Source organism: Apteryx mantelli, chromosome 29 (assembly GCF_036417845.1).
Source record: "Apteryx mantelli isolate bAptMan1 chromosome 29, bAptMan1.hap1, whole genome shotgun sequence".
In the NCBI taxonomy this organism is placed as follows: Eukaryota; Metazoa; Chordata; class Aves; order Apterygiformes; family Apterygidae; genus Apteryx; species Apteryx mantelli.
In genome coordinates this window covers 2,261,623-2,286,443 of record NC_090006.1, presented here as the reverse complement: position 1 = coordinate 2,286,443, position 24,821 = coordinate 2,261,623, and the positions used below count along the sequence as shown (strand labels likewise).

Below are 24,821 nucleotides of genomic sequence, written 5' to 3'. Positions count from 1 at the left end.
GTGTCCCGCCGCCGGCCCAGCCCGGCTGCCGGCGAGGAAGCTCCCACCCGGAGCTGGAGATCCCCGACCCTCCGCTCCGCAGCCGTGCCCTGAGAGCCGGCATGGAGCCACCCCACGGCTTCAGCTTTGCCCTGGAAGCACACAGGGATTCAGGGAGACGGAAAAGCTGCTGTCACGCACGAGCGTCGCCCAAAGAGCCGCGGCACGAGGCGAGCGTCTGCCCTGGCTGCCGGCGGCGCGACCCCGTCGCCGCTCTTGCCGGAGGCCAGGATGCCCCGCGGCCCCGGACCCGCTCCGGCTGCCGGAGCTGCCGCGCCACTGGGGCCGGTCCCCGGCACAACCCCGCGACGGGGCAGAGCCAGGCCGCAGGAAAATGCCGCTTTTTGCAGGTCCCGAGGATGAGTCGTCCCCGGTGGGGCCGCGAGGGCGCTTGGCACTCGCGATCCGCATGGTCTCCGTCGCGGGAATTACTAAGAGCGGGGCCTTGCCGCTCCGTCCCCGCAGCCGGGGACCGCGTGCCTGCCGGCACGTAGCGGCGCGCGCTGCCATGCAGAGCACCTGGCTGCACCTTTGCTCCCGGGATACGGGAGTGTCGCATCCTGTCCCGCTCCGGCCTCCCTGCTGCTCCAGGCGCGCGGCCGGTGGGGTCGGGACTGGGGCGGCCGAGAGGAGCCGCCGCGGGGCTGGGAGCTGCGGGAAGGCGGGCGGGAGAAGCCGCTGGGCCCCGCATCCTCCTGGTGCCTCCCCCTCCGCAGCCCGTTTCCCCCTCTAAGCAGTGCGCCACTCCTCGCCCTCATCCCCCGGCTCTGGGATTAAATCCATGCCGGCTAAAATCCCACGTTTATCTCCGCGGCGCCCAGCCAATGGCCTCCGGCCTGGCGCGCGGCCCCGGGCCGCGGATCAGCGGCGATAAAGCCGTCGGCGTCCCCGTGCCGGCTCCCGTCCCCATCCCCGTCCCGGCGGACCATGGCGGCGGCGGCAGCGGCGAAGGGGGGCGACAGCGCCGGGCAGGTAAGGGCATGCTGCTGCCGGCCCCATGGTGGGGGCTCGCCCCGGGATCTGCCGGGCGGCGGGAGCGCATCCGGAGGGTGCCGGGAAACGGCTTGCGGAAGGGTGCAAGAGCGGTTGCGCAAGGCGCCGGGCTTCAGCCATGCCGGGCTTTGCCGAAGCCGCGGGGCGGCGCCGTGCCGTGCCGTGCCGTGCCGTGCCGGGCGCTGTGCCCGGCTTCCTCTCCCGCGGGGCTCGAGGGGCTCCGACCTCCCGTGCAGCGGGGACGCCAGGGAGGCGCCGCACACGGGGCCGAGCCGCCGTGCGAGCGAGCGGCTCCTGGCGCTCCGAGCGAGGCGGCTGCCGGCACGGCCGGGCCGGAGCAGGCAGCGAGCGGCAGCGGGACCGTGCCGCAGGGGCAGGGTCGCGCCTGAGCGGGGTCCGTCCGTGCCGGCGCCTCGGGGCTCCCTTTGCTCCGCTTGCCCCCGCGCCGGCCCAGCGGAGCGGCCGTCTCGCGGCGCTCGCCCCCGAGCTCACGTGCTCCACGCGCCGCCGCCGCCGCCTCCAGCAAACTTATCGGACCGGTTTTGCCTCCGCGGCCCCGCGCCGAGGGCTGGCGGCGCCGCTCTGCTCGGGCCACGCGTCCTCGGGCCCCGCGCATCGCAGAGGCGGTCGCGAGGGACGGCTTCAAAAGACCTAGATATGTAATTAAAATTTAAAGGTACGAACAATCTGTTCAAAAAAAGCTGCAAAGAAAAGTGCTATTTCCAACCCCGCGTTAGCCGGAGGCCAGCTCCTCCGGCCTTTGCTCGACTAACGCGTTCCCTGGTAAATAAGTTCAGTCGGGGGCAATCCGCCTTCCGCCACCGCCCAAAACAGACCGGTTTTGCCGAGGACGAGCGTGGGGTCCGCGGAGGTTAGGCGAACCGCTGCGCGGGGCGGGAGGAGGGGACACGCTCCGGATTTTGCAAATGCAGCCGCTGCCTTTAGGAATCAGGCGACCCGGCGCACGAGGAAGGTGGACAGATGCGCCGAGTTATTTTTAGGCTGAATTACGCTTTAATTTTGCAGTAATCACTGCGACTTTGGGTATTTAGCAAAAGCCGGCTGAGAGGGCGAGCTGAAATGGAGTCACGCTGAAAAGATTAAGTGGAATCGTTTCCTGATGCCGGGCAGCTTTCCCTGAAACCCGCCCTGGACAAACCCTCGCTCGATGCGAGAGCTCAGGAAGGACTGGATTTCCCAGGAAAATAAAAGCAGTCCGGCAGGAGGCACCGGGATCCTTGGGGGGCGTTTCACTTTGCGAGCTTCGGTGGCTTCTCCCCGGCTCTTTCCTTCAAAAAGCAGTTTCGGTTCCTTGGAAAAATGATGTAAATGACCCCATAGGAATAACTATTGCCAGGCAAAGCAGCGAAGAGTCTGATCTCCTTGGAAGTCGTTTGGGGAGCGTGGCTCCTTGCAGGAGGGAGCGGGCGTACAGGTTAGGTAACTGCCGCCCCAGGGCTGCCGAGACCGGCTCTTCTGGGAGCGCGGATCCGGGCAGCGCGGGCCGCCGCCGAGGGCCAGCCGGGCGGGCGACGTGCCCCGGCCCTCGTCGGGCTCTTGCGACACACCGCCGCGGGTACCCGCGCGGGCACACGCCGCCTGACATGCGCACGCGTGGATGGGTGCGTGAGCACAGCCCGACGCGCGCACCGACGATCGCACGCGCGCAGCCGCCGGGGCACGCGCAACCAATGCACGCGGTGACGCGTCCGCAGCAACGCACCGCAGCGCACGCAGGCGCTGGTGAACGCGCACACGCGGACTGGTGCACGCACCTGCCTGCCGATGCCCGTAAAGCGGAGTGCACACCCACACCCCACGCAGGCACGTGGTGCGCGCACACACACACACACACACACACACACTAGGCACGCGCGTAGCCCAGCCAGTGCCCCTGCATGCAGGCACACGGGTGTGCATGCACACGGGTGTGCGCACACGCGCTCGCACACCCCCCCCCCCCCGTGTCCCCCCCCGGCACGCGCGGGCGCGCGCAGCAGCCCGGGCACGCGCACACGCGCACACGCGCGCACCCCCCCCCCGTGCACCCCCCCCCCGGCACGGCACGCGGCCGCGGCCCCGCGCGCGGGCGCCCCCTCTCGGCGCGGGCCAATGGGCGGGCGGCGCGGGCCACACACCCTCGCGGCGCGGCCAATGGGCGGCGGGCGCGGCGACGCGTCACTCGGGGGCTGGGGGAACCTCCTCAATGAGCCTCATTGAGGCGCGGGCGAGGACCGCGGCGCGCGCTGCTCCCGGGCCGCCTCCGCTGCGCACCGCTCCGCACCGCACCGCACCGCACCGCGCACCATGATCGCCTCCCACCTGCTCGCCTACTTCTTCACCGAGCTCAACCATGACCAGGCGCAGAAGGTGAGCGGGACAAAGGGATCGGCGGGGAGAAAAGGGAAGCGGGCGGGGGGGGGGGAGAAAAACGGAGGGAAGGGGGAGAAGAAAGAGGAAAAAGGGTAAAAGAGAGGAGAAAGGGGGGGAAAAGAGGAAAGGGGGAAAGGAGGAAAGGGCGAAGAGGAGAGGGGAAAGAAAGGAGGAAGAGGGGAAGAGGAGAGGGGGAAAAAGAGAAAAGGGTGAAAGAGGAGAAAAGGGGAGAACAGGAAAGGGGGAAAAAGGAGGAAAGAGGGGAAAAAAGGAGGAAAGAGGGGAAAAAAGGAGGAAAGAGGGAAAAGAGAAAGGGGAAAAGGGAGGGAAGGGGGAAAAAGAAAAGGGAAAAAAGAGAGAGGGAAAAAAGAGAAAGGGGAAAAGGAGAAAGGGGAAAAGGAGGAAAGGGGGGAAAACAAGAGGGAAAAAGATGAAAGGGGAGAAAAGAGAAGAAAGGGGGGAAAAGGAGGAAAGGAGGAAAGGGAGGGAAGGGGAAAAGAGAAAGGGGGAAAAAAGAGGGGGAAAGGAGGAAAGGGGCAGAAAGAGAGGAAGGGGGAAAGAGAAAGGGGAGAAAAGAGAGGAAAGGGGGAAAAAAGGAAGGGGAAAGGAGGCGGGGAGGGGGGGCAGCGGGCAGCCCGCTCGGCTGCACGGCCCCGTGCGGTACGTGCCGGCCGCGGGGCCGGGGGGGCTGCGCGGGGGCTGCACGGGTGGTGCACGTGGCGCTGCCGCACAGCATCCGCCGCCGCGGCCCGTCCGCGCCCGCAACGCGGCCACCGGCACCCACGGAAGTGTCGCCGGCTGGCTTGCCCAGAGGCCACGGTGAGGGGCTGAGCCCCCGTGCCCGGCGAGCCCCCGCTGCCAGCGGGCAGCGCGACGGGTGCTCGGCGCGGCGTCCGCCCCATCCGGCTTGTCGCGGGTTATCCCAGGTTATCCCGGGTCACGGCGGTGCCGCAGGCACCTCCGGTCTCCTTGGCTGCTCCCATGCCCAGCTGCCTGCTCCCGTCACCCTGCTCCGGCGCTGCGAGCGTTGGGAGCTGATGCAGCACGCCGCTCGGAGCCGGATGGGATAGAGGGAAGTGAGCCCAGACTCACTGCCTGAGACGGGGGACAGGGCCCCGGGGCGTCGCGAGGCTCTTCCCCTTCCCGAGCTGCCTCCCGACGTTGGCTCTCTCCAGCGCCGACTGCAACAAAAAGCGTCTTGGTGCCTTTTTTTTGCCTTTTTTTTTAATCTGTGTGTTCCGGCTGTTCTCGGGTGGAAAACGCGAGTAAAAGTGTCCCGCTGCGACGCGCTGCCTGTTTGTCACCAGTAGTTCAGCGTTTAGATTTCAGGCAGTGGAAAAATGCAAGCGCCGGTGTCCTTACGCGCCTCGCTGAAAGCATCCGCTCTTTGTTTGGACAGGGCAGGCGATTAATCTCCCAACAATGGCTAAATAAATGATTTCTGGGAAAGTGCCGCCTGGGAGACTCTGCGGAGGATAAAACTCCTCTCCGGGCCCTCCGGCGAGCGCCGGCGGGCCGGAGCCCTGCCCGGGAAGCCGGGCGCAGAGGGACCCACCTGCGGCGGGTCACGAGGCCGCACGGCCGCTGCGTTACCCCGTCACTGCCGGCGGCTCGCAACCGCCGCAAAACCTCTCCGTAAAGGAAGCTGAAGCAAAGCGCGCCGCTGCGCAGCCCCGGCGCCGCCCGGCCCGCTCCATCGCCTCGCGCACAGGAAGACGCCGTGCCGGCGACCGCGAGCGAGCAAGCTTGCCACGCTGGCGGCGGCCCGCTGGCCGCGATAAGTAGGAAGTAAAACAAGAGATAGACAAAACAGAAAGGAGCAGAAATAACTCCGTGGCTGGAGCCGGTCCGTGGGGAAGCAGAGGCTCAGCTTCTCCCCGTGCCCGCTTGCAGCGAGCGTCCCGGCGTTGCGCAAGGGCGAAAGCCGCGGCAAGGGCTTGTGTAAGCCGCCGTCGGAAACGGGCCACGCGCACGGACCCCGCTTCTGCTTTTGAGGAGCCGGGCAGCTCGCCGGGTCCTTATCGGGGCTGGCAATAAGGGACGGGGAGCTTTTGTCCGAGGCGTTCGACTTGGATGCGGCGCGGGAACGCGCTGTGCCACGCTCAGCAGCCGCTCGCTTCTCCTCCCGGCTCCAAACCCAAACAAAGTTTATTGTGGAGATGGGGGGAAAAAGCATCCGGCTGGGGCTGGGCTCGCTCCGGCTGGCCCGCGAGCCACTGTGGCCGTCCCGGCCCCCGGCAGCCGCCTCCGCCGCTCTCGGTTATTTTTAAACGGGCTCCCGCAAAGCCTCCTGCGAAGGAAAATGTGCCTTTGCCGCTGGTGCCGGGGCGAGCGGCCGCACGGTCCCGCGTTAGAGAGCCGGGTGCTTCCCCCGGGGCTGCAAAAATTATCCCTGCTCGCAAAGCTTCCCAAGCAGGCGGCAGCCGCCTCTGCGGGGAAAGGCAGGAGCGGCAGGTTCTTGGAAAGCGGTGATTTTTCTCTCTCTGACGGTGCCAACCTCATCAAAAGCAAAGGTTTTCCCCGGGGTTTCAAGCATACTCCATTCAGGGAGAGATTTTCGGGCAGCTAGCATGTGTTTGAGTCGTGCGTTTCTTTCTTTTTTTTTGCTCTGAATCGGGCAGAAAAGGGTCTTGGCCATAGATCTGTCCCTTGGGAAGAAAACGCCCTTTGCAGGAGCCGTGGTTCGTTTCCGCGTCAGGACAAAGGACTTCAAAAAAGCCCCAAAACGGGACTTTTGTTCCCATTCGGGAGAAGCCTGGTCACGGAGGCAGCTTTGTCCGGGGCTCCGGCGCTCGGCTCGGCTGCCGAACAGGAGGGATCGGGTCGGCTCGCCCGGCCGGGAAGTGGCCCGAAGTGAGAACTTCTCCGGGTCGCTGGCGTTGTGCAAACTGTGATTAGTGTCAGCAGCGTCCGCTGCGATCCCGGGCCGAGAGCGGCCGCGGCACGTTCCCTTCGGATGTGCCGGGGCTCCCGGCCGTGGCCGGGGCACGGGGAGGCGATGAGTGTTCGGTGACTCAGTGTCAAGCTGCTGGGCCAGTGGCCTTCATTCCTCACCGCGACTTTTCCTTAGAAAGGAGGCAAAACGGGAGATGGGGTTAATTTTCCCGCATTTGCGGTGTTCCCAGGCCCCGGCGGGCTGCACGGTTTCGCTCCGGCCTGTTCCTAGGGGGTTAATTTTGTCACGCCGGGGGATTGATTTCCGCGAGGGCGTTTTTTCCCCGGCCGGCTCGTGCCGGCTGCGGCCGCGGCCGTGGGAGGGGCGGCGGGTTCGCGGGTTCCTGGAAACCGGCTCGCGGCTCCACTCGAGCCCGGCAAGGTCGGCGGCGGGCCGGGAGGCGCCGGGCAGCCGCGGCTCACGCGCTCGGAGCCGGCAGCGGGTCGCGCCGGGGCCGGGGCCGGGCCGCGGGCGGCTGACGCGCCGCGCCGTGACCGCTGAGTAATGGGGGCCCGGCCCCCGCCGGCCGGCTTTGCCGGGAACCGGCCGAGCAGGAAAGCGCCTGACTCACGCCGGCCTGGCCCGGCTCGGCATCGCTCGGGGCGTGTGTCAGCAGGGGCTCGGCGGTCACGCGGCGTTGGATTTAGGGAGCAGCCGGGGCCGTGGGCCGGGCGAGGGCTCCCCGCACCGAGCCGGACCCCGCCGGGTATCGGCACGGCTCGGCGACGCGCTCGGAAAATAATTCAGGAAGGGGTTGCCCTAGAGAGAGGTTCGACCGCGCGTCCTGGCAGCTCGGGAGCGCTCGGAAACGCTGCGGATCTCTGTGTCAAAGCCTGCTCCAAACTCGCAGCTTGAACCTATCTCTAGTTTTCTCACGCAGAGCGAGTCTGCACGCTCTGGTGCCAAAAGGGAGGAAAACCCTCCCCAGAAAGCAGCTAGCCTCTTGCACTGCTGCCCTCTCCGCCAAAACGCTTCCCAAAGCGGTACGTCCGGCTCAAAAACCGCACGGGGAAGATGCGACAGGGCTTGAAAAGTTTGCTCCGAGTTCGGTTCCTGCCCGAAACGCCGCTCTGGGAAGCAAAACGCCGCCGACCGAACAGCCAGAGGCGGACGGCTTCCCCGGCCGGAGCGCAGCGCGACCCAGCCGCGAGCGTGTGGCCGAGGCCTTTTGCATGGGAATGAGCAGCCCTGCGCCCTTCCCTGCTGCGCCGGCGGCTGTTGCGCAGGAAGCGGTTGTGCCTCGCCGGAAGCCGTTATCGCGCTGTAATTCACCGCGTGCAGAGCAGTCGCGCGCCGGTTCCCCGCGGCGTGGCGGGGCAGGGGGTCCCCGGCGCGAGCGCGGGCGGAAAGGCCTCCGTTCGCCTCCGCTCCCGCACCCTGGCCGATTCGGCAGGAAGGTCAATTTTAGGGACATTTTTCATCCCCACGAGCAGCTGCCCGGACGGGGCCGGTTTTGCAGATGCATAAGCCGAGGAATTAACTCTTTCTCTCACCTGGGTGGCTGCACTGAGTTTGAGGGAGGTTATTCACGTGCTTGTGTGATTGCACCGCCAAACCCTCAGGGTCTCTAGGGCCCGAGGTGGCGGCAACTTCATGGGAATCGAGAGAAATCTTCAGGCGAAAGAGCTTCACCCGGCTGCGCCACAGGGCCGGTACCCGAGCCGTGACCACCGTTCCTCACCCCGCTCCTCCAGGCAGGTCAAACGTTATCCAGAACCAAATCTGAAACTGGGGCTTTTCCTCCTTCCTTGCAGCAGCCTTGCAAATCTTAGCGGCGCGGCAGAGCGGTGCAGGGGGGCGAAAGCCAACCGGCCCTTCGGGGAGGCCGAGCTGCCTTGCAGCCCCCTCCGGCGCCCTGCCCCGGGTCCGCCCCGCCGCTTCGCGCCCCGCGCCGTGCCGCGTTGCCCGCGGCCGATGGCAAAAGCCGGGTAACTCGCCGGCTCCCCGCGCCGCCGCGTGGACCTTGCCCCGGGGCGGCACTGCGGCTGCGGGGCGCGATAGCGGGCAATCCCCCGGCGGCCGGCGGCCGGCGGCCAACGCTCCGCGGGGGGGACCAGCCCGGCCCCCGGAGACGCCCCGGCGCTGCGGGGCATCCCACGTCCTGAGAAAAGAGCGATTCGCCCCGTTTTCGTTCAAATCGGACGTTGCATCCAACCGGTTGCAGCTGCTCCGGCTGCAGTCCTGGCTCTCCTCCTGCTCTCCTCCGGGTCCCCCGAACTCGGCTGCTCCCTGCTCGCAGCGGGGCTCCGACCAGCAGGGAAGACCCGACCCTGCGTGTGACCTGTCTCCGCTCCAAGCAGCAGCAGCACCTGCCAGCTTCAATTTGTTCCCCCTGCTCTCTTCCCTTCAGTTGGGATTTCCTCGGGGAAACGCTATTAATTTCCGCAATTCTCCCACTGTGACTAAAATGCCCCGTTCTGGATTCTAGTCTAGTAACTCTATTTCTTCAAAATTGATCTTAAAAGGTTGAACGACTGAGAAGGTTCTTTCCCTTGAAAGATGCTCGTGCTTCGTAGCCGCAGACTCATTCCCTTCTCTGACCCAATCCCTGGGCGTCTGGGATTGCAAAACCCTTTTTGGGGGGATGCTTCACGGCAGCGTACCGAGGCGCACGCGGTAACTGGATTAATTTGGCTGGGTTAATTCGGGGCCACCAGCTGGCCAAGACCTGGCCGTGAAAGCGGCCCTGGCTGCCTCCCGCGTGGGTCCGGGGGACTTTCCCGGGGAATTTTTGCGCCGGTGCCGCGCGGGGGCTTGTGCTGGGGCAGCAGGACGGACACGCTGACCTGCCCTAGCCGGGAAGTGGGCCGGCGTCTGCGCTCGCGGGAGAAGATGATCCAGGGCTTTGCGGAATTAGGAGAAGGTCACCCTGCTTGTGGCGCGGCTGCTTATTCCCGGCGCGGGGGAAGCGGGAGGGCAGCGGTGCCGGGCGAGCTCCGGGACGAGGGCGGCGGCGAGCCGGCGCCGCGCACGCCTTCCCCAGCGCCGTGACCGTAGCCTGGCCACGTGGGCGGCAATTTGCAGCGAGCGAAAGCAAACAGGAGGGCGAGCGGGGCCCTGTTTGACTTCCTGCTCCTCCGCTGGGCGAGGAGGGTCTGGCAAACAAGCCGCGCGCGGAGCAACTTCCCGGTTCCCTGCCGGGCTGCTCCTGGGCCGCGGCTGCCTGCTCCGTCGGCCCCGGCTCGCTCGTGCTCCCCTGCGGTTCAAGCAGAGGGAAAGCTCTTTTGGGGAGGTGGGTCACGTCTCGGCCAGAAGCCACCAAGGAGGAGGAGGAGGAGGAGGTCGGGAGAAGGGTTTCCCATCTCCACGGCAAGGATGCTGTTCCTCCGGGAAGACACATTGTCCTCGTGCAGCACAGGGCCAGGCTAAGCTGCGTTTCCACCCTCTGACCTCACCGCAGCAAGTGAGGCAACTTCAGCTGGGGCTTTGGCTCCAAAACGGGCGGGAGAGCTGGGAGCAAGGTCGCGCCAAAGCATCCCGGAGCCCGAAAAGCAGACGGACAAAAGCGCGGCAGGGCTCGAGACGAGGCCTCTTCGGTTCAGCCCCGGGGTCCCGAAGGGCACGTCCGCAAACAAGGTCACTCCTCAGTCAGACAGCTATTAGCAGCCCGCAAAATGCCCATTTCCGACTGGAGCGTAGCCCTATTAAATAAAAAACAGTCACGCTCGATTTCCGATGACCTTATGTTACGTGCCTACAGCCAGGTGAGCTAACTGGGTGGGGTTTTCCTCTGGCTTTGCAGGGCTCGCAGCTGCCCTTTAATTAATTTTAAGTGAAGTTAATTGAAATGGGGCACAGCTTGGGAGCTGGCAGTCCGTCCGCCTCTCCGTTTCCCTTCCCTGCCCAGTCCAGAAATGCTCTCCGCTCAGGAGCGGCTCCAGGAACGCGCACGGGGATGCTTCGGGGATGAGTTTTCCCGTGCGGCTCAAGGGGAACGTGCATCTGTGGGGGGATCTCTCCAGCCTCAGCGTGTCAATGATTTCTGGGATTTCTTCCCTTTCCACGCCGCGGGAGCCACTCGTGTCACAACGACTGAGCGTTGTTCGCTCTACCGGGGGTTTGGGGAGCTCTCGGCCCGGGAACCCGCGCGAGGGTGATCCCGGCAGGGAGTAAACGAAAGGGCAGCGGCTTCCCCGCGAGCATCCTCCGCGTAGGATGGGGTCCGGCGGGCCGAGGTCGGGGCCCGTTGGCGCCGCGCCGCAGCCCGGTGATGCTGCCGCTGCCTCCGCCGCCGAGCCCGTGACTCACGGCGCGGGCAGCGAAGGTTGCCGAGTTTGGATCCTCCCGCTGTCGCAACGTGTTTGGGCGCCTGCGGGTGAATAAGCGGCGAGGATGCTGCGGAGCGTCGGGACTTCCGCGGGGTTTGGCTTTTTCCCCGTCCACGCCGGGATGCTGCGGAGCGATACGGCGGAAGAGGTGACCCGTTGGGCCAGTGTCCCGCTGACCTCGTTACCTCGGAGGTGGCACCCGCCTGCTTTTGCTCCGAGCGCTGCCCTCCATGCGTCGCGGTGGTTGTGCCCGTGTCCCAACCCTCCCGCTGACCTTTGGCTTTTCCGCCCCTTCCAGGTCGACAAATACCTCTACCACATGCGGCTGTCTGAGGAGACCCTGCAGGAGGTGTCCCAGCGCTTCCGGAAGGAGATGGAGAAGGGTCTGGGAGCAGACACCAACCCCACCGCCTCGGTGAAAATGCTGCCCACCTTCGTGAGGTCCACCCCGGACGGGACAGGTACCGACGGGGACCCCCGAAACAGGGCTGGCGTTGCCGCGGAGGGAGCTCCCTTCCCGCGGACCCCTTCCCGCCTGGGCTGCTCCGTCCCTTCGCGGGGAGCAACGGGGGCCGCCTGGACTTTCCTCTCCCTTCTCCGGCTGCCTTAAACACCAGAGCGGCCTCTCCGTGAAATCCGGGTGCGCTGCGGCTCCCAGGCCGCCAGGCAGCCACCAGCCCCGACGTCGGGACCTGCCCGCTGCCGCCGTGCCGGGCCACGGCGCTGCCGAGAACGGCCGGAGCTGGCTGCCTGCCGGCCCCGGGACGGAGATTTAGATCTCTTCAAATATTTGAGAATATTTTAATTACAGGCCCAGCCTGGGCTCTGCCCCCGGGCGCGTGAACAATCGCAGCCAAAGGTGAGGGGAGCGGCGCGGCGCGGTGCGCTGGCCCGCCGCGTGCCCCTGCGTCACCCGCCTGCCCGGCGAGGCGGGGGCGAAGCGCCGCAGCGCGCCGCCGGCCCCGGGCAGAGCGTGCAATCGCCCGCCGCCGTTGCGAGAGCCGCCTGGGGCTTCCCGTATTGCAGCCTCGCCGGTGCCAGGACGGGGCGCCCAGCCCCGGCTGGGATTTTGCTCCCGACGCCGGCTGGGGTCGCGGGGCGACGAGGCAGGGCGGAAGGGGAAGCGTTTCGCCAGGGCTGGAAATTTGGAGGGTTTTGAGCAAGTCGTGCAGAGCCGCGAGTCGGGTTTCCCCGGGCGGCTCCGGGTGGATCGGGGCCAGGAGAGGCGTCGTGGCCTCGGCTCGCGGGTTTTGGAGGGGGCCGGCAGAAGCCGATGCAGGACGGCGGGGTGAGCTGGCGCCAGCCCACGCGGGTGGCACGGTGCCAGCCGCCTCGGCACGTCGCTTTACCGAGAGACGGTGTGACAGTTGCTCGGAAAAGGCTCAAGGCCACGGGTAAAGTCTGAGGGGTGCAGCCTCCTCGCTTCCTTTTTTTTGCGGTTCTGGCCAAAGTCTGACCGCCGGCCAGCGCGCGGTGCTGCTGCCACCGGGGTGGACGTTAGCACCCCTGTCCCGCGAGCACGTTATCCCTGCCGGGCTCCCTGCGTCCCAGCAGAGGACGGCGCTGGTTTTGGGGCTCGGCGCACTCCCGCTGCGGCGCATCGCCGCCCTCGCTCCGCCCGGATCCGCCGCTAGGGCGAACCGCCTGTGCTGCGGGATTACGCCGGCTGATGCCCATCCTCGTGCGCAGTCTCCCCGGGATCCGCTTACCTAAGGGCAAGGTCACGTCTGCAGCGTCTCGGGGCAGGCTGCGCCGGAGGGCGGACGCCAAACCCAGCCGCGGCCCCGCGCTGCAGCCTCCCCTCGCCCTCCTAACGTCTCTGGCAGAAGACCCTCCGGGAATTAGGTGGTCAAAGCCCTTGAAATGCGGAAGGTGCTTTATGCCTGCCTTCCTGGAGGTGCTGCACAGCACCCCTCGCCCAGCAATTTGAAGTACCCGATAGCAAGGAAACCCGCTGGGAATTACTGTCCAGGGATCTGGCCTGGCGTTATCCCGCTGCGGTCGGCGGGAGCTGCTGCCCCCTGGCCCCGATTCTGGCTGAAAGACGCTGCCAGGTTAATCCCTGCTCCTGTGCTGCTGCGAAACCAGCACGCAGAGCCGCAGGCACCTCCGCCTCGTCCCGCGTTCCCGTGCGGGGCAGCATCTGGACTGCTCCAGCTTTCCTCTTTCCCTCTTATTTTTCTAAGCCGGCTTGACTGACTGTTCCCGGCAGCAGCACAGGCTGGAAACCCCGAGGTCGGCGGCGAAGGTCGGGGAAGGAGCTGGGGTTACCAAACCCCGGCGTCCCCGGACGTGACCTTGGGCAAGACACTTCTTCCGGCCGCAGCCTGGCAAAGACCACGACCCAAAGCGCGCAGAAGTCCCTGCCTGTTGCGCCAACCACGCAAGGGCTTTTTCCCGGCAAGCTCGAGCATTGGCAAAGGGACTTAAACACACACCTTCAAGTGCTCTGCCAAGAGCAAACAGCCCCTTGGAGCGGAGCTCCCTGTTTGCCTTCTCTGTTTGGTTTGTGAGCTCAGCGTTGGGGCCCGTAACTTATCACCCGCGCGAAGGAAGCCCTAATCTAAGGCAGCACCCAGATGTGACATTTGCAGATATTGCTCATGGCGTAGCCCACGTGGCTTTGGTCTTGTGATTTCCCAGCAGAGCTGCTGCTTCCTCTTCCTCCCCCAAAGCCGAACCAGCCGGGGAGTCCCCCCCTCCGGCTGCAGCCGTCGCCGCTCGGCGCACGGCCTCTCTCCGGGGCTGCTCGTAGCTGGCGTTTCGTCGGCTCCTGCCAGCTGGAGGGACATCTTCTGCAGGTGGCTTGCAAGTCCATGTGTCTATGGACGGATACCATCAAAGTGGCTGTTGAGGTCCAGGTTTCGAGTGCTCCGCGGGTCTGGGTTAACGGCCCGCACGGGGTGCGTTCGCGTTGCTCCAGAGGTCAAGCATGACCTTGAGCGGGACGGTGGCCAGAGCCTTGCAGCCCGTGCAGAGGGTTTTGCGGCTCCGGGGCGGACGATTGCGGGGATCAGAGGGACTCCGTAAACCTACCCTCAGACTGCACTTGGGGTTGGCCCCCGCCTCCAGCTGCCTCGCGCCGGCCCCAGGGATGCCGTGAGCGTGGATGGACGCCCTGCAGACTTGGCTGGGAGCTGGCTTTCCTGCTGAAGTCACCGGAGACGCTGGCCGGCCCCTGTCGGTTGAATACTAATAACCGGCACGTTTTTGTTTCGGCTGTAGCCCCTTTGTACCGGCGCCGCTGGGCGCAATGCGGCCCCGGGCGCCGCGAGCTGCCGGGGGGAGCCAGCGCCGCACACGGGATGCATTCGGAAATCGCGCACCGCTGAGAGAGGGCTTTCCCCCGGCCCTCTGCCCTGGCGGCGAGGCGGTGAAAACAGCTAGCCTGGCGCTTTTCCCACATCCCGGGTCCCAGTGGATCCTAAACTCATCAACGGGCTGCCCTGGTGCTGGGTAAAATTAAAAAAAGTGCTCTGAAGCTGGTGGGCTCGGCCAAGAGGTCTCGGACAGCCCAAACAGCCCGGTTGACCTTGGCGCTCTCCAAGCCACGTGCAACGAGTCCCCGCTCGCCAGGGTCTTTCCCAATTCCTCGCCCTCCGCTTTCCTCCTTACCCCCGAAGCCTTGCCCTGAACACAGCAGCTCCCAGGGCAGGGTGAGATCACACGGCAGGAATGCGCGGGATTCCTGGGCCGTGACCCAGGACGCCTTCCCGCGTCGGCCGGGGCGGGAAGCTCCTCAGAAACCGCCTCTCTCTTCCAGAGGCGTGCGAGAGTGCCTCGACGCTTTTTTCCATATCAAAAGCTTGGGCAAATTCTCTCAGCGGGAAGGGAAATATGTCGTGTTGCAACAGCGAGCTTCAACATCTCGGGGGGGGGGGGGCCAGGAGACACAGCCACCACCTTGCCTCCTCTCTGGGGTCCGAGTCGGACCTTCCCCATGGGTTTGTGGGGCAGCTGGTTGGCGCTGGGCTGGTCCACAGGCCCAGGGTGATCCCGCGTGTGCGCAAATGCCAGGACAAGAGACCTGCTTAGCCAAATCCTTGTCCTTGTCCTGGCTTCTGCAGAGAATGGAGACTTCCTGGCCTTGGATCTCGGCGGCACCAACTTCCGCGTGCTGCGAGTGCGGGTGTCCGACAACGGGCTGCAGCAGGTGGAGATGGAGAATCAGATTTACGCCATCCCCGAGGAGCTCATGCGAGGCAGCGGCGTGCAGGTGGGTTTGACCGCTCTCCCCCCCGCCCCTTCCCTCCTCATCCCCACTCTTCCTCCGCGTGGGACGGCTCTGCTGCGGGACGCGGGGCTGTAGCAGGACTGGGTGTCTTCCAGCTCTTCGACCACATTGCCGAGTGCCTGGCCAACTTCATGGACAAGCTGAACATCAAAGACGAGAAGCTGCCCCTGGGGTTCACCTTCTCCTTCCCGTGTCGGCAGACCAAGCTGGACGAGGTGAGTGAAGGTCTCTGCTCCTCGCGAGGGCTGCGGCCAAGCCGGGGGGGGATTTCTGACGGCCTTGGGGGGTGAGCTCTGTGCCGGGGCAGCAGGTCCCCTGCAGAGACTCTGCTTTAAGCAGCCTCGCTGGTGCTCATGCTTCGGCGCTGCAAGCCGGCGGGAGGGCAGGATGGCTTGCCGGGGCGCGCGGGGGACCGGGAGGCGATGCCGAGCGCGCCGCACGGATGCCCTCGTGGGAAGCGGCTGCTTCCGCCGGCAGCGAGAGCCGGGTGGAGGGAGGAGGCAACGGCAGCAGGGAGAGCAGGTCGCCCGGGGCCGGCGCGGCTCAGCGCTCGTGATGCGGTGCGGGGGCACGGCGATGGGCTGTCAGCTCCGCTCAGCGTCTCCGCTGGGAGAGGGGACGGCTCGGGAAGCGGAGCCCGGCGGAGGCACGTGGCCCTCTTCCGCTCGTCACGCGCGGGGCAGCGGAGCGTCTCGCCACGCCGGGGCTCGGCCACCTCTCGCTCGCGGAGGCGGTCGCCTTCCTCGCCCTCGCGTCACCCCGGCTTTCTGGTCTCCATGTCGCTCTGGCAGTTCAGCACGTCCTCGCCGTGCAGAAACACTGCGGCAGCAGCTCACGCTGGGGACGCGGCAAGTCCCGCTCCGGCGTTCAGCAAAAGCCATGAGGAAGAAGACGGCCGCTCTCCTTGTCGCGGTGGCGAGGGCTGTTAAAAAGCCAGGGGGAGGAGGCATTTGCCCCCAGGGGACCTTGTCCAACTCACTCGTCTCCATGCCTCGGTTTCCCCATCTGTAAGCTGGGGCGGACATTTGATCCACCGTTGCTAAAGCACCCGAGCACATGGGGTTTCAGGGCTTTTGGTCAGAGACTTCAAATTCAAGCGAGTCCTGCGGCCTGAAACTTTGGCCGTACTCGGGCACAGAAATCCTTGCTGCTCTAACAACTGCGTGCGGTGGGTCCGTGCAGCCCTTGCCCTGTAGCGGAGAAGTAGACCTGGCCGGTGGAGTCGGGAGAGGGAAGCCTTTGAGACGCATGCTTGGCGGTTCCACTCTCTGAGCGCTCGTTCTCGCTGTTTCTCCATAGAGCATCCTCGTAACGTGGACGAAGGGGTTCAAATGCAGCGGCGTGGAGGGGAAAGACGTGGTTTCAATGCTGCGCAGATCCATCAAGAAACGAGGGGTAAGAACTTCCGCAGGCGTTCACCTGCCGAGGAGACGGGATGGGGACCCTAGGGACGCAACGCGTACATCTCCACACCTTGGCTGCCCCATCAGAACGGAGATAGTTCAGGTGGTTTTGACCGCACTAACTCGCTTTCTCTCCTCTCCACCATTTCAGGACTTTGACATAGACATCGTTGCTGTGGTGAACGACACGGTCGGGACCATGATGACCTGCGGTTATGACGACCATAACTGTGAAATTGGCCTCATTGTTGGTGAGCTGCGGCAGGGCTGGGCGAGGGCGGATCTGGGTCCACCTTGACTGGCAGCATTGTTTGTGCACTCTGGAAGGAGATCAGGTTTCTTGCAGGTTTTAAGGTCTTTGGAGGAGAAAGGTGATTGCAGCTTTAAGCAATGTTGCCTGAGGTTTGCTTTCTTTAATCTGAGCCAAGCAGAAGCTCAGGCCTGGGACTATGTATTTACTTAGTGAAAGATTTTTAACTCACAGCAGTGAGTTGCAACACATGGTTTTGCTTTAGATAAAACCAGTTCCCTAATTTTAAGGGTTTCATCTCTGAAGGGCCATCAGAGGAAACATGTATTGTCAGCTCAAACATGCTGCAAAATACTTCGGACTATGGTGCGAGTCAGATGCTCAAACCAGCTGCCAAATTGTTTTATATGTTGCATTTGGGCTATTTCTAATTATGGAGAAAAAGGGAAACGCGTCATGCTTTCTCACCTGCCCGAAGTGATGGAGCCTCTGTGCTTGGTGCAGGTACCGGTACCAACGCCTGTTACATGGAGGAGATGAGACACATTGACCTGGTGGAAGGGGACGAAGGCCGGATGTGCATCAACATGGAGTGGGGGGCCTTCGGCGACGACGGCGTGCTAAACGACATCAGGACCGAGTTTGACCGCGAGATAGACATGGGCTCGCTCAACCCTGGCAAACAATTGTAAGCACATTCCTGGCTTCAGCTCAGACTTGGGGTTAGCTCTGCGTTTTCTGTCCTCCCATTGTGCTGGCGCTAATGGGACCGAAGAGGTCATCCTAGTTAACTAGGTCACAGCGTCCTCCAGGGTGCCGGCTACACCAGCGCAAATAGGGACTGCATCACCAGTTCGGGTTGGTGCATCCAACCGAACCTCCCCATGTCCGCTCCCTTGGGATAATGTGTTCATGTCAATGTGTTTCTTTCCCCTTCCCATGAAATAATCTGCAAGCAAGGGCAAACACCACCACCTAATGTTCACGCCCGAGTCTTACAGACTTCCCATCTCCTACGTGGTGTGGGTATCTTCATAGCTGGCTTCTGGCAGCATGGGTGGGATTTGGGGCAGACCCCTGAACTGAAAGACACCCCGCAGGTAGTTGTAAATTCTCCTTTCAGAATGACTCTCTACAGAATAAACTACCCTGGAAAAAGAACACCTAGGTTTTATCTGTGCCTGGAAGGCCGCTTTGTCACTATAGCAAAGGGTTTTTAACACAGACCTGGCCATGGGGAGCTCTGTTCTTGCAGAGGTACAGGCGTGTCATTGATTTGACTAACTTCTGTAGATGGTACAAGCGTCTGCCCTCTTTTGGGGGCATGATCTGATATTCACACGCTTACGTACTAGAAACCTGCCCCTGCCATTGGTGGCCAGCTCACGGTGCACACGGAGCCAAGCAAGTGCATCTTGTGCTTACCTTGGCAGGTTTGAGAAGATGATCAGTGGCATGTACATGGGAGAGCTGGTCAGACTCATCCTGGTGAAGATGACTAAGGAAGGGCTCTTGTTTAACGGGAGGCTCTCGTCAGATCTGCTCACTACTGGCCACTTCGAGACCAGATACGTCTCTGCTATTGAGAAGTGAGTAGGATCCAGATGTTTTTTTCGGGGTCCCAGCCCGACTCCTGCTGTCTGTGCTGCCGGAACAGGACAGAGCTATCCACTGGGCAAACAGAAACACTTCAGATCACAAAAGTGGTACTGTCAGGCACAAATCCCTTTTCTTTGATCTGTAGGGAGAAAGAAGGGCTGCAAAAAGCCCATGAGATCCTCACCAAACTGGGCTTGGAGCCATCTCATGAAGACTGTATGGCCACCCACCGCATCTGCCAGATCGTCTCCACCCGCTCGGCCAACCTGTGCGGGGCCACCCTGGCAGCCGTGTTGCGACGCATTAAGGAGAACAAGGGGCTGGACCGTCTGCGGTCCACCGTCGGGGTGGATGGCACGGTCTACAAGAAGCACCCTCAGTAAGTCCATGAGTGTGGCCAAGGCCAAGGGGGAGAAAAAGGGGGTCTGGCTGCAGGGTGAGAGAGAAAGCGTGCAAATCTGGTCCTGCCAGCAGTGAATACGAGCTTGGCGCGAGCCGAGGGTCTCTGAATATCCCCAGGGCCCCTCCGTTTGGATGCCAAAGGAATTTGTACTCCCAGAGATTCACATGCCCCACGGTGGCATGCTCAAGTCCTCTTCTTCCTCCTCCCACGTAGCTTTGCCCGGCGCCTCCATAAGACAGTGCGGAAGCTGCTGCCAGACTGCGACATCCGGTTCGCGAGGTCGGAAGACGGGAGCGGCAAAGGGGCAGCCATGGTGACGGCCGTGGCCTACAGGCTGGCCGCCCAGCACAAGGCACGGCAGAAGACTTTGGAAGCCCTCAAACTAAGCCACGAGCAGCTCCTGGAGGTGAAGCAAAGGATGAGGCTGGAGATAGAGAAGGGGCTGGGCAAGGAGACACATGCAGAGGCCACGGTGAAAATGCTGCCCACCTACGTGTGCTCAACTCCAGACGGGACAGGTGAGGTACCACATACCTGCTGCGTAGGGCAGAAAGCGAGCATCTCAGCTCCCAGCATCTCTGCCTTTTAGGGAAAGGCTGGGACCTTTGTCATGGTCAGTTCCCTCCTTATGGTGTGAACGGCACAAGGTTTTTAACCTCCTGGTACGATACTGCGAAAAGCAGCTGAGCTTCCAGGGCACCGTGCTTTGGTCTTAACACCAAGCTTTGCTTTTACTGCTGCACGTTTCTCACACTGTCGCCTTGGGCTGTACTGCCAGTTCTGTCTCGTGGCTTGAATGTCCACCCCTCCATGGCTTAACACCCTGCTGTCTCCCTGAGGTGGGAGCCAACCCTACATTGCCTTCTACATTGCCCTCCTGCCTTTTCACCTGTGCCTACTCTTCCTCGTTCTCAGCCACGTCTTGGCTTTCTGGTTCTCCCAGGAAGAGGGCGGATTCAGATCAGCCTTTGGGCCACGCTCACAAGGCCCCTTTTGGGGGAATCTCTCTCTTAATGACTCTCTCTTGGGTTTCAGAAAAAGGAGATTTCCTGGCCCTGGACCTGGGAGGGACGAATTTCCGTGTGCTGCTGGTACGCGTGCGGAACGGGATGAGGCGCGGCGTGGAGATGCACAATAAGATCTACTCCATCCCATTGGAGATCATGCAGGGGACAGGAGAGGAGGTAAGGATGAGCAGCTGGAGACTGGGTGGGAAAAGCATCTTCCCTGGGGGGAGGCTGCAGAAGTGGCAAGCAGTGCAGCCACCCCCAAGGGCCAGTGCTGGGGCCCTGGGAGTTGGTTTTGCCTTGCTTTGGTTTCCGGGGTACAAAATGAGGAGCGTGGAGGACGCTGTTGCTTTCCTGCCTTTGCAAGGCACTCAGGGATGTTCTGTACACAGCGCTGGAATTTGAAATGTGCTTTACTAAGTGCAAAACTGGTTTTAGGTTAGAAACTGTTATTCCCGGACATCATTGAACCTCCCTGAATCCCACGCTCTCCGCAAGGGCAGATAAACATCAGCCCCATTTCCCAGATAAGCAAACCACAACACAGGCACTCGGAGACCTCTCCAGAGCCACATTTGCTGACTGAAACAGTTTTGCAAACCACTTCAAACAGTGCTTGGGGAACAGGAGTTTTTCTAGCAGGAGTTGAGGCAGACCGGCTGTGGGGCTACCTTGTGAAGGATCACCCATGTGAAGCTGTCCCCTCTCCGCCAGCCCCTCCATTGCTTCTGGGTGCGGTGTGGGGCCTGCAAGATGGAGATATCACAGTGATATCACCACACTGTTAGTGGGGGAGACACAAAAGGGAGCTGTTTTGGGTTTGCTCACCTCATATGGTGCAGCTGAGGGGCATCCTGGTCTGTTCAGAGCCCCGGTGGCTTGGGAATGGATCGGTGTCCCTGGGACATCAAGCAGGTTAAAACCAAATTGAACTTTCCACTGTGACTGTAACTGCCTCCTGTGGCTTTGTGCGCCCAGCTCTTCGACCACATCGTCCACTGCATCTCCGACTTCCTGGAATACATGGGAATGAAGGGCGTATCGCTCCCGCTCGGATTCACGTTCTCCTTCCCTTGCCAGCAGAACAGTCTGGATGAGGTAAGCCCAACCCAGCCGGCTCATATCACGGATGTCCGGTACCTAGGACTGGCTGAAAAGCCAAAGCGCACTGGGAAGTCCAGGTTCCCACATTAACGACTGTGTGGCAGATCAGACAGATCCAACAGAGGGGGAAGGTGAAGGTTTGGGACTACCAGTTCTTCTGCAAAGCCCCCTTTGCTGCATCAAAACAAATGCGCATCTCCCAAGCTCTGGAGAAGGCCCAGTCGAGGCACCTGCCTCCGTGAGGATCTGACCTCTGCGGGGCTGGCAGCGCCCACCAAAAGCTGGTGGAGGTGTGGGGACTGCCCCTCCTGCCCAGCTGCCCGGATGGCTTACCGCATTTTTTTCCCCACAATAGGGGATTCTTCTGAAGTGGACAAAGGGTTTCAAGGCCACTGGCTGTGAAGGAGAAGATGTGGTGAACCTGCTGAAGGAGGCAATTCACAGGAGAGAGGTGAATGTCTGTGGAGCTGTGAGAGAAGCTGGCTGCTTGCTGCCACATCCCGGCTCTCTTTGGGATCTTTAATTGGACTGTAAAAGCAAATTAATGGGCTGAGCACAGGGTTAATGAGTGTCTGAGTTTAAACAACTGCCCTTAGTCATTGCTAGAGGTTGGATTTTCAGACCCTGGAGCTAAGAGCCTGCTTCTGGCCAGGGCTGGAGCAGACTTGTCTCTCCTATAAGTTAGGGAGATACCATTGCCCTCTTCCTCGGTGCAGACCACGCAAAGCTCTCGCTGTGAGGGCTGCTTCTGGCAGGGCTGTTCTTACCTTGCTGGAGGTATCTGAGGTGTGTAGTATCCACCTAAAGATGCACGGGGCTGTGGGTAGTCCGTGTGTGTTTTGAGGACTCCCACACCCAGCAGGCAGGTCCTTTCCCATCACTAGAGAAGATAGTAATGTGGCAGGCTGTCTTCCAGGAATAACACGTGCAAACCCTTCCCCCTGCAGGAATTCGACCTGGATGTGGTCGCTCTCGTAAATGACACGGTCGGCACCATGATGACCTGTGGGTACGAAGATCCGTATTGTGAAGTTGGGCTCATAGTTGGTGAGAACAAACTTTCTTACAGAGTTCCCTTGCTCATCCTGTCTGCAAGCACCAATCCACTTGCGCAGGGCAATCTTATCCCTTTCCAGTGCCTCTTCCTTTGGGACAGGGCTTCTGGCTGTTCAGGATGTAAGATAAAAGCTCACAGACAGCTTCTCCGAGTCCGCTGTTGAAAGACGCTCTTCTCTTGGCAGGCACAGGCAGCAACGCCTGTTACATGGAGGAGATGAGGAACGTGGAGCTGGTGGAAGGGGAGGAGGGCAGGATGTGCGTGAACATGGAGTGGGGGGCGTTTGGCGACAACGGGTGTTTGGACGACGTGCAGACAGAATTTGACTTGGCGGTGGATGAGCTGTCTCTCAACCCTGGGAAGCAAAGGTGCGTGGTGGCTTTGCGGGGCTGGGAAGGGACTCCGCTGTGAGAGCCACCCCTAACGCTCTGGTGTGCCTGGGGCAAGAGGTGAACAGAGATGAGGCTGGGTGTCTGGGAGCAGCTCAGAGCTCCCCATCAACCTCTTGGCGGAGCATCGGTGTCAGCAGGGCAGCCTAGCTCTGCAATGCACCAGCGTGAGGTTCCCGTCTTCCCTCTCTGCCACGCTCCCCACCTGCAAGATGGGGACCACGCTGCTGTATTTTCTCCAGGAATCCCACATGCTGCTGTGTCCCTTCCTGCCCTGATGTTCAGCCCTGTCCTCTCCTCTCTAGGTTTGAGAAGATGATCAGCGGGATGTACTTGGGGGAGATCGTCCGAAACATCCTGATGGATTTTACCAAGCGAGGGCTGCTCTTCCGGGGACGCATCTCAGAGAGGCTGAAGACCAGGGGGATCTTTGAGACCAAGTTCCTGTCCCAGATAGAAAGGTGAGCTCAAACAGGCAGGGTGAGCACCAACTCTGGCCTTGCTGCTGCAGACCAGAGCAGAGAGGGAGCTTGGGGAACGTGTTCCCAGGGCTTGCGGGAGAAGTCTCAAGTGCTCGGTTCCTTCTGGAGCCAGGACGATGCAGGGTGGTGCAGAGGAAGACAGCAAAATCGCAGCGGTCCTGGTGTTATCCAAGCCACGAGTCCGTGGGCTCTGCAGGGCATAGCTAAGAAAGGGGGGAGACAAAAGCCAAGCTGCCCCATCCACTAATGCTGCCTCTACCTCGTGTCCTCCCCAGCGACTGCCTGGCCCTGCTCCAGGTGCGCTCCATCCTCCAGCACCTCGGCCTGGAGAGCACGTGCGACGACAGCATCACCGTGAAGGAGGTGTGCACGGTGGTGGCCCGGCGGGCAGCCCAGCTCTGCGGGGCCGGCATGGCAGCTGTGGTGGACAAGATCCGGGAGAACCGTGGGCTGGACTTCCTCAAGATCACCGTCGGCGTGGACGGCACGCTCTACAAGCTGCACCCTCAGTGAGTCACTCATCCTCATACAGGTGGCCAGGGGCTGTCCTCCAAGGAGACCGGGGGGATGCGCTCATGCCAGGCAGCCTGGGTGCTGACCGGGGGCCTGGTTGGGGCAGTCAGGGAGGACAGGAGAGCACTTAAGGGCTGTCAGTGCCAGAAGCTCACCAAGCTAGACTTTGCCAGGGTGCCACGAGGGCTGGCTGCTCCCTAAGGGACGGATAGCTGGGAGCCGAGGGGCATAACACAGCCGGCAGGGCAGGGGCCTCACCAGGCAGGGCCTGTCCCACCACCCCAGAGCGAGGTGAGCAGGACAGAGCTGGTGATTGAGTTCAGCCAAGAGCCCGGATCATCAGACAAGCTTGTAGTGACGAGGCTGGTCCAAGATTGAGCTGGGAAGTCAATCCGCAGGCCAGGAGCAAGTCCAGTGTTGGCCAGGCAGGTCCATGGTGATAAGCCAGGTCTGAAGCCAAGCCAGAAAGTCAGCTTTCAGGTCAGGATCAACAAGGTCCATCATTAGGCACAAGCACACTAGAAACCACTACTTGTAGGACAACACAGCTCAGGCAGGGAGTGAGGGCCCAGGGCCGAGCTTAAATGGGGTTCCTGGGCCCATGGGCAGAGGAGGATGATGGAGGCCCCAGGTGAGGCTGCTCAGGACCATTAAAGCTTATTAGTGCTCTCAGGGCCCTGACAAACCCCACCTGGTGGGTCTGGAGCAGGTGCCAGATTTGGTCCTGGAAGGAGAACGGGTGTACGCCAGGACAACCGTGAACCCGGCTGAAGTACGGAGACTTGGGCTCTCATGCCTAACGCGTGGCCGAGCTTACGTTGCAGCTCTCTCTGAAAAGGGTCCTGCTCCTCCGTTGACCTTATTTCTCTGAGTCTGCAGCGCTGGTTGGGAGTCTGTTGAAGGCGACCACGCAGATAGGGGCTGAGGGGTTCGTTCCCTTTGGGGCTGGCACCTGCGACCACCGGCAGCTTAAATCAGCCCCTCTTCTTTCTCCATCTATTATTTCCTGCAGCTTCTCCACTGTCATGCACGAAACAGTGAAGCAGTTGTCCCCCAAGTGCGAAGTGACCTTCCTGCAGTCGGAAGACGGCAGCGGCAAGGGCGCAGCACTCATCACGGCGGTGGCCTGCCGGATCCGGGAGGCCGGCCAGCGATAGAAGGAAGGAGGTTTGCAGAAGAGCTTGGTCTCAGCAAAGCAGAGGACGTTTCCCCCTCCTGTTCCCTCTTCCCCTCCCTCTGTACACACACACACACACACCCCACCCCCCCTTGCAAGCAGACTCTTAGCTTTCCTAGTTCTCTCGAGATACCACCGGTGGGACTGGAGATGCTGCGTGCTTTGCATAAAGTGTTGTCTTAGGAGTTTGACTGCCTGCCGTAAAACCGTGTCTCGAGTGAAGCTCCACGTGTCTTCTGGCTGCCTACCTACATCTGCAGTCAGAGCCAGACCTGTTCCGCTTGCAGCCTACCTTAAACACCAGCTCTCCTCCCCGTATCTCCTAACCACCCTCCCGTGTTCCCTGACGGCAGCAAGGATGATGCTAGAATAATTAAGATACCGCATTGTCACTTTACAGTAACCAGCACCTATTTATGTATGTTTGCGTGGTCGCGCCCGTGCTCTAGAAAGCAAACCTCTTTCAGATTGGGCTAAAGACCTCCATTAGTCTTTTACCCTGATCAAGGCTGTATTATTTCCATGAAAGTCATGGCAACTCTTAAAGCACAGGGTGCAGGAGCACAAGCTGCACCGAGAGATACCAGGTATCTCG

The 24,821-nt window shown here is 62.1% G+C and overlaps 1 protein-coding gene across 1 annotated transcript; it reads left to right on the top strand.

Moving 5' to 3' along the window:
* Positions 1-3,316: 3,316 nt before the first annotated feature.
* Positions 3,317-24,301, top strand: HK2 (hexokinase 2). The gene is made up of 18 exons (XM_067312308.1): positions 3,317-3,402; positions 10,907-11,069; positions 14,676-14,824; positions 14,938-15,057; positions 16,142-16,237; positions 16,397-16,496; positions 17,000-17,183; positions 17,929-18,084; positions 18,240-18,473; positions 18,711-19,015; positions 19,533-19,681; positions 20,483-20,602; positions 20,964-21,059; positions 21,556-21,655; positions 21,850-22,033; positions 22,360-22,515; positions 22,812-23,045; positions 24,062-24,301. The coding sequence occupies exons 1-18, from the start codon at positions 3,340-3,342 to the stop codon at positions 24,204-24,206; spliced, it is 2,754 nt and encodes a 917-aa protein (XP_067168409.1). The 5' UTR covers positions 3,317-3,339; the 3' UTR covers positions 24,207-24,301.
* Positions 24,302-24,821: the final 520 nt, after the last annotated feature.

Bases quoted from the DNA above. Each gene is read 5' to 3' on its own strand.
- HK2 (XM_067312308.1), top strand. From the start codon at position 3,340: ATGATCGCCTCCCACCTGCTCGCCTACTTCTTCACCGAGCTCAACCAT. The intron at 20,603-20,963 runs GTAAGCCCAACC...TCCCCACAATAG, and splicing joins AGCAGAACAGTCTGGATGAG to GGGATTCTTCTGAAGTGGAC. The intron at 22,516-22,811 runs GTGAGCTCAAAC...TGTCCTCCCCAG, and splicing joins TTCCTGTCCCAGATAGAAAG to CGACTGCCTGGCCCTGCTCC.